The sequence below is a fragment of the Hippocampus guttulatus genome, chromosome 22 (genome assembly GCF_054856545.1).
Source record: "Hippocampus guttulatus isolate MCC_2025c chromosome 22, RoL_Hgut_1.0, whole genome shotgun sequence".
In the NCBI taxonomy this organism is placed as follows: domain Eukaryota; kingdom Metazoa; phylum Chordata; class Actinopteri; order Syngnathiformes; family Syngnathidae; genus Hippocampus; species Hippocampus guttulatus.
The window spans coordinates 1915842-1931297 of NC_141282.1; the positions used below are offsets into that span (position 1 = coordinate 1915842).

The 15456-nt window shown below is 45.2% G+C and overlaps 1 protein-coding gene across 1 annotated transcript in view; it reads left to right on the forward strand.

Moving 5' to 3' along the window:
• syn3 (synapsin III) overlaps positions 1 to 15410 on the forward strand; it is a 72702-nt gene extending 57292 nt beyond the window's left edge. The window contains exons 7-14 of the mRNA XM_086103081.1: positions 4457 to 4519; positions 5184 to 5326; positions 5577 to 5651; positions 7064 to 7166; positions 10963 to 11094; positions 11282 to 11300; positions 11388 to 11544; positions 11812 to 15410. Of these exons, the coding sequence (XP_085959207.1) occupies positions 4457 to 4519; positions 5184 to 5326; positions 5577 to 5651; positions 7064 to 7166; positions 10963 to 11094; positions 11282 to 11300; positions 11388 to 11544; positions 11812 to 11935 (816 nt within the window). The 3' untranslated portion in view covers positions 11936 to 15410. The remainder of the gene's footprint in view (positions 1 to 4456; positions 4520 to 5183; positions 5327 to 5576; positions 5652 to 7063; positions 7167 to 10962; positions 11095 to 11281; positions 11301 to 11387; positions 11545 to 11811) is intronic.
• Positions 15411 to 15456: the final 46 nt, after the last annotated feature.

Sequence of the window (15456 nt, forward strand, 5' to 3'; positions counted from 1 at the left end):
ACAAAGGAAGAAGGAGCCAAGCAAGACTTCTAACGATATTTAACCCCATGAGAGCCCATGAGGTTTGTGTGCTTGTTTGTTGAAGCAATTGTCTTCATAACTTTTGTCTTTCATTTATTGTTTTGTAATTTATACGTTTCACCTCTGCGTTTGTGACCAGTTCTCATGGCTTCGTTCCAGCTGCTGCACTTGTGCAGGCTCTATATAAATAAAGATGTATTATATTGCCTTTAGCAAAACTCCATCTAGTGGATACATAGCGCAACTGCAGCCACTATTGTACCTTCTACAGTATGCGCCTTATAATGCAGTGCGCCCTATTTATGAAAGCAGTTTTAAAATAAGCCATTCGTTGAAGGTGCGCCTTATAATCCGAAGCACCTTATAGTGCGGAAAATACGGTAAATGCTTTTGGAGATTGCAAGGCTTTGGCTCTTGTTGATCTCACATGTAAAATGCAACAAAATGCATATCAGTCGTATTATCGTTTTTATTTTTTGCTCTTGCGCGCCAGGGGTTTGTGCCCACTTGTAGAATCAACAAGCAGGAAGAGTCACATGGCTGACTACCCACTGCCCTCAAAGTACTTTTCCATAGCTGACCACAATGCGCCACTGGTATGATTTTCTTCCACTGGAAATGATAGAAAGATGTTGTTTTCTTTGAGGGCTGATGCATGTGATAGCCAGTCTCGAAACCCTTTCAGCTGTCTTTCCATTATCAGGACCCAAGATGTATTTCCATTTCAGATTCCTCTTTCGGGTCTCCCCTTTTCCACAATGACGGGCTCGTCTGCGTCCATCCCCGAACGTGATGTTTACTTTTATGGACCGACTTGCTGCACTTTTCCATGCTATTCTGACAGAGGGAATCGGTGACCTTTGACGCTTGCTGGGCCCCGCTTCAAACCAGTTGACATGAAAGAGTTTTGGCGCCGCACACTGCTATTTGTTGATCCCACTTTGGACTTAACGAGGCGATACAAACTGCTTTCTTTTTTTGCTAGCCAGTAGTTATAAGACGAGGATTTTCGCTGTGACTCATGAAAGCCGCGCCGAAATATAGATGGGACGGCCTTTTTGAACATGTCTGTTAGTTTGTGTCAGATTGGCTGTGTAGATGGTTGCAAGTTGTGTAGACCAAGCAGGTGGCATCCGCCCCGGAATCTCCCATCTTCAGCAATAAACTGTCCCTTACATGGAAATACACCAGGACGGACGATAATGGGAGCCAGAGGAGCTTCAATTCCACAACAATAATTACCTGGACCCATTAGGCGGCTTCTCCTGTTTATCGTTAAAACAGCATCTAAAGTCGCAGTTCTGGGGCCTACGTTAGCCGAAAGGATCGCCATGACGACTTGTTTGTTACGATCACTTTTTCCAAGAATTAGGCGAGGCTTTGAGCTAGGGCTCTGTAAAACGTGTTTTGAAGTTTTACAGTCTTGTGAATTTACATGTTCGGGGGAGAAACACCCCTCCCCCGACCTACCATGCCTTGAAATGCATTCTGGGTGGGGGTCTCTTTCTTTTGTCCGCCTGTTGTACGCCATGTCTTTGCCATCATGTGGTCAAACGCGCGACCCGAATGAAAACGAAGAGGTCATAAATGTCGGACCATTGTGCCATTCCGGAGTGACGTCACGTTTCCCGATGGAACCGTTCTAGCGCCATACAGAATAACGATAACCAATGTGAACCATATTGAGTCATGGAAAGTTTCACCGTAAATTGTTTTTCAGCTGCAGGATTAGTGAAGCACAACTGCGTGCAGACGCTGACCTGAGCGACAAACATTTGTGACTCACTAACACGAGGGAGGGGGGCAAGTAGGGTCTCTCTGGCCTTCCCTGACGTATTTCCACGACGTGCCACGGCTGGTCGTCTGGCATATTTACGCTCAGCCTGTGAATGATGAAATCAAAGCGAAAAATCCCACCGCAGCATAATTACATTCAGCTTGAGACTGCTTAATATTTTTACCACGCTGACGGCTAGATTTTTGCCGGGAACAAACGTCTGGGTGGCAATATTCGCAAACCGAAATGTTCCACATGTGAGAATTTGAAATGACCGCCGAGGTTTATTTTTATCGGCCGGGGGTTGTTTTGCTGTAACCCTCATAAAAATAAATCCAATCTAATTGTCAGCACCAAACTAAGTCTGCAACTTGGAATATTTTTTTCGATTTCAGGTTGAATGAGACTGGGGTGAGCCAATTCAAAATGGACGAACACCCTGAGCCCTTTCAGAAGAGTGCAAGCTGCTTTATGCATTTTCCAAAATAAATAGTTGACTAAGTCCCTCCGCCAGGGAAGGTGACAGTGCACGTTTTTGCGGCTTGTGAATCAATGAGGAAACACCTTAAGGGAGGGGTGGAGGATGTGGTTGTCTCTTCTCGCCGTCTTCCCCCCGTCATTGCCATGCTGGTGGCGATTACTGGAAGGAACATGTCCAGACAGAGAACGGGTGTCTGTGGGCCCGCTTCACGCAAAGCTCTCTTCCACGCAAACATCCGCACCTCGCTGCTACCGAGCACTTCTCGGCCATGTGCGAAACCTCTTTCCATCTCATCGTTTTGTCACCTGGTTGACGTCATGGTGGTCGCGCAACCGTCAAGCCAAGTGTCCATATATGACGACAAAAGATTTTAGAGGGAATATGAAGAAATGTGCTTCACGCCGTTTAGTTAGGAAAGGCGTGCGCAATCGCCAGAAGACATCAGGGCCAGCCGAGGCAGTTCACTTCAAGTGGTTTCTTGTTCTAGCAATTCAGTCGTAAAACCTCCACAGTCGGGTGAAAATTCGACACCCCGCCCTGTTCAAATGTCATGTTTTCGTGATGTTTTGTCCATCCATCCGTTTTCTGATCCGCTTCTCCTCACAAGGGTCTCGGGGCGTGCTGGAGCCTATCCCAGCCGTCTTTGGGCAGTAGTCGGGGGACACCCTGAACTGGTTGCCAGCCAATCGCAGGGCACGCATAGACAAACGACTATCCACGCTCACACTCACATCTACGGACAATTTAGAGTGTTCCTTTAACCTGCCATGCATGTTTTTGGAATGTGGGAGGAAACCGGAGTACCCGGAGAAAACCCACGCAGGCACAGGGGAAGAACATGCAAACTCCATACAGGGAAGCCGGAGCCGGAATCGAACCCGGTACCTCTTCACTGTGAGGCCGACGCGCTAACCAGGCGTCCCCCGGGCTGCCGTGTTGTTTTGTATACTTAGAAAATAAACCGTATTCTTGCACTGCCTCAATTTGCCACATTTGGCGTCAAATGATGATTTCCTCGATAAAGCTCCTTAAAAATTAATTTGCGAGCCCAGTCACCTTCCCGTTTTTTTGTTTTCTTGGGCCAACGCCGAGGTGATGATTGAGGCAGTAAGAATACACTTTGTCTCGGTTCCATGTTGGCCGGGCCCCCGGACGCATTTGCTCTGACCCATTACCAGCTCCGCGTCTCCTCGGTGCTCCACCCAAGCGCCGGCTGAATGAAAGAAACACGAGGGTGTGCTGCAGTCTTTCCTTAATGGCTGAAAAGATTGCAGCTGCCTGGGTGTTTCCTCTCGAGTTAAATCCCATGCTTGACTTGTCGTCCGATTTTGGTCACTGCGTGTTAAATGAAGGCTTTACCTGCAGATAATTTTCCCGATGAGATGCGATCTGTCATACACGTACTTCAGAGTAAAGTGGATGATTGCGCTCGATTGCTCAATATAATTGCACTAAACTGCCGCACTATGTAATCTTGCAATGCCGCCGACTGTTTACTTCACACGCCGATGGGTGATGTCCTTTTAAGACTTGGAAAAGTCCCTCTTTAGATTACGGTCTCATTTATAATCATATCAGACGGGCGTTTCAAAACCACAGCGACGAGGTCATGTGTTGATGTTTCATCCACTTCAATTGTCCACACGATGGGAAACAACGTGTTTGTGGTCCGCCCGATTGGTCCAAACCAGTCTATCCCAGTCAGCTGTGGTCTTCCACCCAGCTTCCCAGAACCTCTTTTTTTTTTTTGTCTCGTGTGTTTCTAAACCCAATGCTCACATCTTCTGTAAATGGGCAGGCCGATGCCACGGGACTTGCCGCGATGCGTCCAAGGCTGGACAGCACGTCGACATTAACTGGACTTGCAAAGGAAGAGTTTTCCACTCTTGGTTCTCTCTAAATGCGGTCAACACCACATCGGTCTTACTGTATATTTAAAGTGCCAAATGTTCCGACGGAGCAGGACATTCTCTCCGCGGTAGTTCACGTGTTGGCGTGAGATTGGAACGTTGACCTGAAATAACCCGATCATCCACGCATTCCTCTGGGGAAATTTGTTTATGTCGTTCCCAGTAGGTCCGCAGCATTGATTTCAATTTCCCAGGGTGCCCGAGCGTCCTCCAGGGGGTGCGCCAGATGTCACGGCGAATAAAATCATTGTTGTCCCTTCGCTTCAGGTTACAAGCCCTTCCTATCCTGTGGTGGTGAAGATGGGCCACGCCCACTCCGGCATGGGGAAGGTGAGTCCTTCACAGACGCAACTGAGGGTCTCGATTGTTACCGTATGCCATAGAGTTTGTATATATAACAAGCACGTATGGGGATACAGAGTGAGCTTGTGTAGACAATCACACATTAGCAACTTATCTTATTTATATCTTTGCCACATCTGCAAAGCGCTCCAGACTGGCTGACATTCGTTTTGTCTGGCGTGGGCCGCAATCGCTCACACCCAGTCTTCTTTAGCCTCGACACTCCTTAAAAGAACATTAGTCAGCCAGGGCTTCCTGACATTGTAATATAAAATAACTAGAGGATTCATCATGTTGGCATTTCCTCCTTTGCGATGTCTTGTTTGTCTGGCTCGAAATATGTGATGTGTGAAAAAGGTGTCACCGTTTCATCAAGATATTGAGTTCAAAATGTGTTCAGTGCAGTGACGTCTTTTCGTGCGTGTATGTCACTGTGTTGACGTCATTTCCCCCTCCCGTCGGACATTTAATTGCTTAATGTGTATGACGTGACGTAGCTCGAAGCCCCCACGTGCAAAAGTTTCCAACCCGAGACCCTTCATTATCCCGCCCGTGTACAAGTGTGTGAACTTCCTATGGCATATCCAGCAGAGCGCTGCGGGCTTTTTCGTGGCATGCGCGCGTTCTAATTAGTGTACGTGTCGCCGAACAGATCAAAGTGGAAAACCAACAGGACTTCCAGGACATCACCAGCGTGGTGGCGCTGGCCGGGACCTACGCCACGACCGAGCCATACGTCCAGTCCAAGTACGACATCCGCATCCAGAAGATCGGCAACAACTACAAGGCTTACATGTAAGATGCGGCATGTCGGACTGGAAACAATGTGCTCTGAATCCCTCGTCCCTTCCTCCCCTCAAACCCCCATCGCTATTTATTTGTTTACGTCTTATCTCCATTTCCTGACAACCCGCTGTGACAGAATGTCTCTGAAATGCTTCTGATTACGATTGCAGGGGTAATTGATACTAACGGCATCGCCCATTGTCATTCCTTTCGGATGCCCAAGTTGTGAGTGACTCACATGAACCCTGTTGATTTTCAGGCGAACCTCCATTTCCGGGAACTGGAAGGCAAACACGGGCTCGGCCATGTTGGAGCAGATCGCCATGACTGACAGGTAAACCTTAATGAGCCTTCCTTGTACAGTATCATGCACTGATCTCGAAATCACAACGGTAATCCCCTTTGAGGGTGTTTCTAATTCCAAAATCTATACGCTCATTCACACAGTTAGTTTTGCTGCATACTGCAGCTCCCTTCGGTACTTTCATGTAGCTAACCAAAATATGATCTGTAATGCACCTCGCAGCACATTCTAAATTTATTGTGAAATTAATATTTGTCAGAAAAATCTCCAGGCAGATTTGTCTCGGCTCTGTCCGTGCGCCGCAGATAAACAAAACTGTGTCGTGAAATAGTATTTGCCCTCTTCCTGATTTCTGAAAGAACCTAGAACAACATCCAAAGAACTCCAAAACCGCTGCTGTCCAAAAAGATCACAAAGGCTCGTTTCACATTTGCCAAAAGACATCTTGATGATCCTCATGACTTTTAAAAAAACATTCTGCGGACTAAAGAGTCAAAATTTGAACTTTTTGGAACATGTGCGGCCCGTTACGTCTGTGGTAAAAATGGCACAGCATTTGATAAAAGAACGTCAGGCCAATAGTGAAGCATGGTGGGGTGGCAGTGTGATGGTCTGTGGCTGCTTTGCTACCCCAGGACAAGGACAACTTGTTGTGGTTGATGGGACAGTGAATTGGTCTGTCCACCAGAAAATCCTGAAGGACAACGTCTCACTCTTTGGAGTGGCCAAGTCAAATTCCGGATTCGAATCCAATTGAGATGCTCTGGTTGACCTTAAACAGGCCGTTCATGCTAGAAAATCTTCCAGTACGGCAGAGTTGAAGTAATTTTGCAAAGAAGAGTGGGCCAAAATTCCTCCACAGGGATGTGAAAGACTCACCACCATTTATCGCAAACGCGTGATTTCAGTTATTTTCTGTCAAGGGTGGCACAACCCACTATTACTTTTTCACATAAGGCCAGGTAGGTTTGGAGATTTTTTTTGTGTCTAAATAAATTAAATTGGCCTCTACAAACTGCATTTTGTATTTTCTTTCTGTGTGATATTACAATTGCTTTGATGAACTGAAATCTTGGTGTGTGATATATATGCAAAGAACACAGAAATCCGGAAGGTGGCAAATACCTTTTTGCGGTACTGTAAATACATGACTGAGCTTGCAGTTAATTTTAAGCCCGCTACCGTGAATTTAGTAGCAGCAGTATGAAACCGCAGTGCCAGTCACCATTATTGCTCCTACGATTAATGTTGTACAGAGCAAAAATCTGCAAATAATCTATGCCACAAGATGGCGACCAAGGACTACTTTTGATTGAGTGGAGCTCCTCAGCTCACTTTAAAATCATTTCCTTTGGAAGAAGATGCCATCGGATGTATTTCAGTGAGTGGAGCTCTTTCCGCATTTGACAATTTTATCAATTTGAGGCGTCGCTGTGTTCCAGATACAGACTGTGGGTGGACTCGTGCGCAGAGATGTTCGGCGGCCTTGACATATGCGCGGTGAAGGCCGTCCATGGAAAAGATGGAAATGACTATATCATTGAGGTCAGTTCATTTCCAGAATAACCCCTCTGTTAGTTAAAATGACGAACGAGAACTTGCCAAGGTCTCACTTTGTGGACTTTTTTTTGGTTTGTTTTGTTTCTGTGTGTCATGGTCAACAAAGTGGATGTAACCACATGGGAAAGCACACAGTGATCAAAGCCTTGAAAGAACGATTAGTCGGTAGCCCAAACGCAATCATGGCGGTGAATGAAAACCTGCGTCTTCATATCAACTATTGAACCCGATATGTCGGATGAATGCCTCTTTTTTTAAAGTGTATTTACAAAACACATGAATTTGCACACACCTTTCTGGCTTTTGCCTGAAAGCCGACGACGGCAGGAACAGCTCACTAGAACATTTTGAAATGAATGCATCAGTGGCATTTCCGACGCTGATTCCAATTTAATTCTGACCACAATCTTAGAAAACCGTCAAAAAAAGTTTCCAAATGATTTACTTGGTCTCAGTTGACTTTTTATACCCTCCGGAATAGTAGAGCAACTATCGTTTAATAGTTCTTTTCATCCAATGCGATTTATCATCTGCATTCATGCAATTTGTAGATTTTTAAAAAAGAATCATAATAATAAAAATGACCGTATTTTCCGCACTATAAGGCGTTTCGGAGTAAAAGGCGCACCTTCAATGAATGGCCGATTTTAAAACGGTTTTCATATATAGGGAGCACGCATTATAAGGCACATAGAAAAGAAGCCACAATAATGGCTGCGGTTGCATTATGCATCCACTGGATGGAGCTACGCTAAAGGGAATACAATACAATACAGCTTTATTTATATAGAGCATTCACAACCGCTGCAGCCGTAACAAAGCGCTTTTCAGAACATTTAAAATACTACCTCCAAGAAATCAGAATATTGATCCATACATAAGGCGCATCAAATTATCAGGCGGCCTTTGAGAAAATTGAATGCTTTTAGGTGCGCCTTCATAGTGCGGAAAATACGGTACAATCCACAATAAATACACACAGCAGAGGAAGTTCCAATTTCCAGTAAAATATTTTCCCGAAGATAACTCGGTGAGATTTCCGTTGCTTGTGATTTTGAGTTGAAGTCGTTTTTCCGCTGCACATTTTCTTTCGGTAACAGCAGTATTGAGTCAGACGCATGTATTTCTTTCATTTTTGGCACTGCTTGGACTGTATTGTGTCACTTTCTCCTCCACTGTTTTTTAAAAAAACATTTTTTGTTAAATCAACCAGGAAAATGTGAACTGTAGCAAGGAAATGTGAGGGGAGGATCCTTCTCCGGAAAGCAGCAGCAGACAAATGGTTGTATTATCAGCGGTTGTTTTTAGAACGTCCACTGACGTCTTCTCATCTGAGGAAACGGTTCTCATCTGGGACATCTGACATGCCCATATTTAGGCTGACAAGCGTGACATCACATTTTTCACTATCTGTCCACCAAGGGTGAGGTCAACGGCGAGAGGGTTTCGCCGCACCCTCTATGCTTTCTAAACTATTTTGGGAAACATACCGCGGCTCCCCCCGGGATGTCGCCGTCTTTGCGCCGGGACTGAGAAAGCAATGACACAATGTGAACTATGTTCTTCCGCCGCCTCCTTCTCTTGAACTTCTCGATCTGCCCAAGCCTTTTAGCATGATGGAATTTAATTAAGCGTGGCAGGCAACATCCGTCCGTCCATCAGAGCTGGAATCTGCTTTTTGTTCCAGACTAAGACGTCAACCGTGACATTTCTCCCTTGTGGCTAATGTGCTTTCAGGCATCCCGTGTTTAACTTTTGAGCATACGTACGCTTTGGGAAGGGTCGTCGAAGGAATGTTTCATTGTTACACTTTGACATGCTCTGTATTGGAGCATCAGACATGTTCCCACAGGTGCTTGAAAATTCCAGATTTTTTTTATATTTTTTTAAACCACACAGCCGTCACAGTAACAGAAGGCGTACTTGGCCGCCCCCGCAAAACAGGCTAACTTTTTCAAGGTTTCAAGAGTTCTAGGTGTGCCTGTAATTCTTGCTTCTTGGGGTAAAGCTGTACATTTGACAAAGTTGTATTCAATTCAATTCAATTCAAAATTGAGGCAAAATTCATATTTTGCCTCTTTTAAAACTCATTCACTCCCAAAGACGTTTTTAAACGTCTTTTCAGACTTGGTCTAGAATTGGCTGGTACTGAATGAGTTTTAACCCTTTCACGCACCCTGTAACATGATAGCATGATTAGCTATCCACTGTAGTGACCGCTTTCCCTGAAAAGGTTAATGCAAATATGATAGATGGGTCGATAGATTTTTGATACCATTGGTCGGGCATGTGCACTCTGAATGAAAAAAAAAAAAAGACGTTTTTTTTTTTGTTGTTTTTTCCTGCAGCCTTAGACTAGGTACGGTTCATAGGTTAACTAAGAGTGGGGCCGTTTATTCAAGGATTTGTATATTACAAAAAACTGCCTTCCGAACAGAGGTGTGTAGACTTTACATTCATTAGCCTAAAAATCATTTACAAAATTAGAGTTTTTAAAATACAGAGTCGATAAAATCAAAAGTAAGCACTCAAATGGGGCATAAGTTAAGGCCTCCACAGTACTACGACGACTATGACAACTGTGAGTGAAAAACACGTGGAAGCGCAATTAGCATTTTTCGTCTGGCTTGTTTCCATGTCAATGTTTTTTTGTTGTTTAATTTTCATTCATGAGTGAGTAATTCCCTCCATTAAGCAAGCGACTTTCGTGCCTGCACAGCACGCTTCCCGTTGCGCCGGATGAACTTTCCCATGCAGCAGGCTACATTGTCCAGACAGAACAGCTCAATTAAAGAGCAGAACAACACTCTTGTGCTTCCAAAGCTGAAAAAGGGCCAACGGTGAGCTTCGCTCTCGCGCCGGATGACTCTGGATCCTAATAAATCAGCAGGGTGGATCCGCGGCTCAGGCTGCCACCGCACGCCATTTGAAGTGGGGGGGGCCCGGCGGTGGTTGTCCAGGCCTCCGCTTGGGGCCCCGTGTGGTCATGACTCAGCTGGCCAAAACACCGTACTGCACCCCACAGCGCCGCCAAATCCCTGCCAGGAGGACCGGGTACACTAGAACATCGAGATTAAAAGGGGGTTCTTTGGAGAGGAATTGCAAATTGACTTCTTACATCCAATCCATCCATTTTCGATTGTGCTTTTCCTCATTTGGCGGGTGAGCCTTTTTCGACAAGAGACGGGGGTACAGGCTGGACTAGTTCCCAGTATAGAAACAAACAACCCTCATTCACACCTCCTGGCAAGTTAGTCTTCAATGAACCTAACGTGCATGTTTTTTGGAATGTGGGAGGAAAAGTAACAGTCCATGGCTCAATCCGGTGATTCTCAAAGTGCGTCTGCCCCCTAGTGGCACGTCGAAGTACTGTTCAGTTGCACTTTTGAAATCCCATTTTATCTTTGGTTTTCGGGAACTTCTCTTCTTGCTTTTCCTTATTGACCATCCTCGCACATGTAAACAAGTTAAATACATAGTTTGAAGATGCATTGTCACTGAAATGGTGGATAATGGAAGGGATTGGAATGGAGCAAAGCAAACTTAAGTCAGACGGAAAAGACCGCAGAGCTTGTTGCGGGTTTGAGGAGTTAGTTGGGCAAACGCAGAGGCATGATACAGTTAGTGTAATGTGAAAATAGAGAAGCAAAAAAAAAAATAAATAAAAAAACGTGTGAGTGACAACACTGACCGGGAAGGTAAATGCTGTCACGATACCATACTGCCACCCAGTGGAGAAAAAAATGCATGCGTCGAGTTTGGATTTTGCGTTTGTGTGCAGGTGATGGACAGCTCGATGCCTTTGATTGGCGAACACATTGAGGAGGACAAGCAACTGATCACAGAGCTGGTCCTCCATAAGATGGCCCAGGTGCTGCTGGGAGTTTCCACGCCGCCGCCATCTTCAGTCAAGGTAATTCAGTCAATTTTACACCTCATAGAAAACATAGAAGTCTGTCTTTTTTTTTTGTTTGTTTCTTCACTTATAGAAAAAGTAGTTGTTGGGGTTTTTTTTTGTATATAAGAATGTAATGGATGAATCGCTCAGTCCTAATTGTCTAATTGTATCATGTATTTTCTCTTTCTGCTTCCATCCATAGACGACTCAGCCCAGACGAGGTAGGAAAGCTTTTCTTTTTCTTTTTTTCCTCTCTTTTATTTGATTGCCGCCCTGTTTTACTGATCGTGTTCACATTGTGATAACAGGGGGACACCGCTCCGGCTCGGCTTCCCCGGCCCAGTCGACCCAAGGTTCGCCGCAGCGCGCCCGCTCGGCCACCACCTCACCTAGCCAGTCCTTCCAGCCAGGACCCCTCCCTGCCAATTCCGGACCCGGAGCGCAGAAACAGTCACCTCAACTCAAGTAAGTAAGATGGGAGACATAGTATTGAAACACACATTTTAATTAATGGTCTACAAAACATGAAATTTGCACCAGTGTCGATAGTTGAGGGGAAAAAAATTAACATTTTTTTTTTTTTCGGGAAAAAGACGAAAACATCACAAACTGTGCAAAAAAAAATGACACACTTTCCCAGATTTCATATTCGTCTGTCGTGGCGAGGCGTCCTCGTGAATCAGTTATGTTTTTTCCCCGTCACCAATATCCAATGCTCCGTTTGCCGCACAGCAAATCGCAGTCGCTGACCAACACCTTCTCAGAGACTTTGCGAGGCAACGTGACCGACGACGAGGCCAAAGCGGAGACCATCCGCAGCCTCCGGCAGTCCTTCGCCAGCCTCTTCTCTGACTGAGAGCCTCCTTCCTCCTCTTCCTCTTCCTCCTCCTCCTCCTGCTTCCTGTCAGTCTATCAAGGAGTCCCGCAGCTTCATCTTCCACCACCTTGTCCTCCTCCTCTTCTGTCACTTTATGAATAGCCATCCCTTCGCTACGAAAAAAGGCCGATCGAGGCATTTGTGTCTTCCCTCAAAAGACTTTTGATGTCAATGCCGACAGAGCAATCAAAGCAAATTCCAATTCTGATCTTTACTGTCACCACCTTTTCCATCCCTGCTTTTCTCTTCATTGTCATAATTACCTTTCCTTTATTCGATTTATTTCTGAATTGTCCAAAGCTAGTCTCGTGCAAAATTCTACACCTCGCTTGGCCTTTCTAGTGGCGAAGCATTCCGGTCTCCTCTGCTTGATATTTAATAATCTTCTTTTGTCAAACCGGTGGAAGTGTTTATGCTCTCACGTTTGGTCTTTTCGAATTCTTGATTCACTTCACTGCAAAGTTTGTGGCTGTCCGTGGCAATATTTGATACGATTCCAGTCAACTCAAAGTGTCCACATTCAAAAGGCACCCCAATCACAAATTGTCAACGCCCTCCCGAAAAGCTTTGCAATTACCCAAAGATGCCAGAAGATGGCGCCAAAGCACCACATCAACTTTCCACGTAGTTGCTTGGCACAAACATGCCACAAGATGATAGCAAAACCAAATGAAACTCCTCATCCTACTTCCACGTAGTTGCTTGGCGCAAACATGCCACAAGATGATGGCAAAACACTATGCGAAGCTCCTCATCCTACTTCCACATAGTTGCTTGACGCAAACATGCCACAAGATGATGGCAAAACATGACGTGAAGCTCCTCATCCGACTTCCACATAGTTCTTTGGCACCAAGATGCCACTAGATGGCGCCAAGAAATACTTTTGCATGAGTCGGTGCTTTGGCTTGAGTGCAAAAAAAAGCACTGGATTGGTGAGCCTTAATACCAAAAATATTTAAAAATACGCGGAGGAACACTGTACACGGGGCTCACCAGCGTTATTTGCCAGCTCCTCACGCAAGCTTCAGGTTGAAGTAGCGGCTCCTTGACCTTGGCCTGACATTACCAAAGTGCTTTGAAAGCTAAGCGAAACCAGTCCGCCGCACGCCGGGTGACGTCGGCGGTCGCGCGGCCCGTCAACCTTTTGAGCTGAGCGATTCCGTGCAAATGGTGCAAACGCCGTCGTCTTCCGTCCTCTTGCAATTTGTAGTTGTCTTCAAGTATTTCTATCCTCGGGGGTGGGGGGCGGAGGGACCGATGGCAGACGATTACCACCGTACTCAAGCAACGATGATGTACTGTAATATAAAGCCCCCCCCCCACCCCGCCCTTCAAAAAGATTCAAATGTATCGGTGAAATTGTTGTATTATGTTGTTGTAATGCATGAAGCTGTCGAAATGTGCGTGTGCGTGGGCGTGCGCGCGTGGTCAACGATGAATAATACCGCCACAAAATAGGAAAAATCCTTATTTGCAATAATTCTGTTGATATTTACTGGCTCCTCTTTGTGTTCACAAAAAAAAAAAAAAAAGCTGCACACGTGGATGGGCGTAAAGCGAACTTGGAAAAAAAAAAATGATTCACCCGTGTGTTCAGGCTCAAGGAAATTAAACTGTCGGGTGTTCTTTCATGCTTGATGGAAAATGTTCCGTTTTCGTTTTGTTAATAATGTACATAATATGTTTTAATATCACTGGCAAAATGGCTTCCCCCCCCCCCCCCCCAGGTCATGGCAATTAGTTCATTTCATCAACTTACGCACTATGTCAAAGGGGCCAAATGATCATTTTCAAAATATTTTGTGTTGTGTATCTAATACTGCAATGTGAAAAAGCCATAACAAAACCACGAGGATGTGCCACGCGATCATGGCTGTCATTTGTGAATGACAGCCATGATCGCGTGGCAGTCATGGAATCAAACGGAATCAATTCAAATTGATTCCAAGGCATTCGATCACTGATATCATTTTTTTTTTTAATGTATCGTACTCAATTTAATTACAGTGGTGGATATCACCGTACCTAATGTATTGCCCTTCCTTGTTCTTGTACGGGTTTATGCGAGGCTAGCGAACCAGCTTCATGGCGCATTAGCACCGGTGACTGATATCGTCCCTCCACTGTAAGGAAGCCAATGTTAACTGATGGGGGGGGGGGGGGGTATGTTGTTCATTTGCTGCTGCCACCTAGCTGCGGGTGTGAGAAGTGCACGCAAATCTCAAGCAACGGCTTTGCGCTGTCGCGTGAAAAATGTATTTATTTATCTAAAGTCATTTTTAGGCCGCTTACATTTTTTTTTTAGTTTAGCGCCATTCACTACTCTTTATTTTACACCGCCAGTTGACGTTCCCGTTTTGTTTCGACAGCCGGCGAGTTGGATCTGAATTGACAGCAACCACCGTTGCTCCATTCGATCCATTGGAAATGTTTAAACGGATGACACATTTCTTCATTAGCAGTCATTAGAATGACTTATAACTGTTTACATCAGCAGCCCTTGGCCTCACCATGGCAACTAATGGATGCCACCGGATTCGTTTCCGGGAAATCAATTTCTTGACATGATAATGACACATGATGGAAGATGACTCAAGTCCAAATTGATTGATTTGACCGGTGTCCCAACTTATCCCAAGATTAGCAAATTTTGGATGTGTTGAAGTGACGCACTGATGAGATATGCAGCCGCAGAGACTTACCAAAAAATAAAAAATAAATACCGTAACCTCGCCCCATGTGCGAGGACATTTGTCGACGAGCAAAATTGTAGTCATTGTAGTTGCACAATAGTCCCTCCGCCGCCTTCCCTTTGTCTCCGGCGAATCCCGGATGGGTATCACGTGGTGCTTTTTCGGTGTATTCTTCTTCTTCTTCTGTATATTGGTGTCAATGTGGCATGAATACCAATCTTACTAGTGTGCCTCCGGTGTGGTCGTCCATGTGTGCTTGCCTGTGAGAAGTGCGATGCATCTCGTGTGTAATTTCCCACTATTGTTTTTTTTTTTCTTCTGTAAAATTTTATCCCGACATTTCAGACTTGTGTTATTAAAAAGTAACAACTTTTTTTTTTTTTTTTTACAACACCTGGCTACGGGTTGCGCTTTTTATATACCGCATGTCATCCGCAGAACTTCACACGTGGGAGATGTGGAAATGTTTTCTCCATTTATAGGCATTCCAAAAGAAGCCTCGAATTCCCACTTTGGCTTTCAACGTGCCATCAAATAGCAAACGCAGAAAAAAAAAAAAGAGTACTTCATCGACTGTATTTTATTCCTGTTGGCGTGACTCCTTTCGCGTGCTGCACCTCAAGATGTGAAATAAACGTGCCCCCCCCCACCCGTTTCCGCGTTTGTGATAACGTCATGCCTGAACGGCCACATCATTAGGTACACCAAATGAGATCCACTATCAGATCAGTTTAATAAAGTCGTGCATTTGTAACAGAGTCATTCTTTGCAGCGTGATGACTCGGGGGGTTGGGGGTGGGCGGA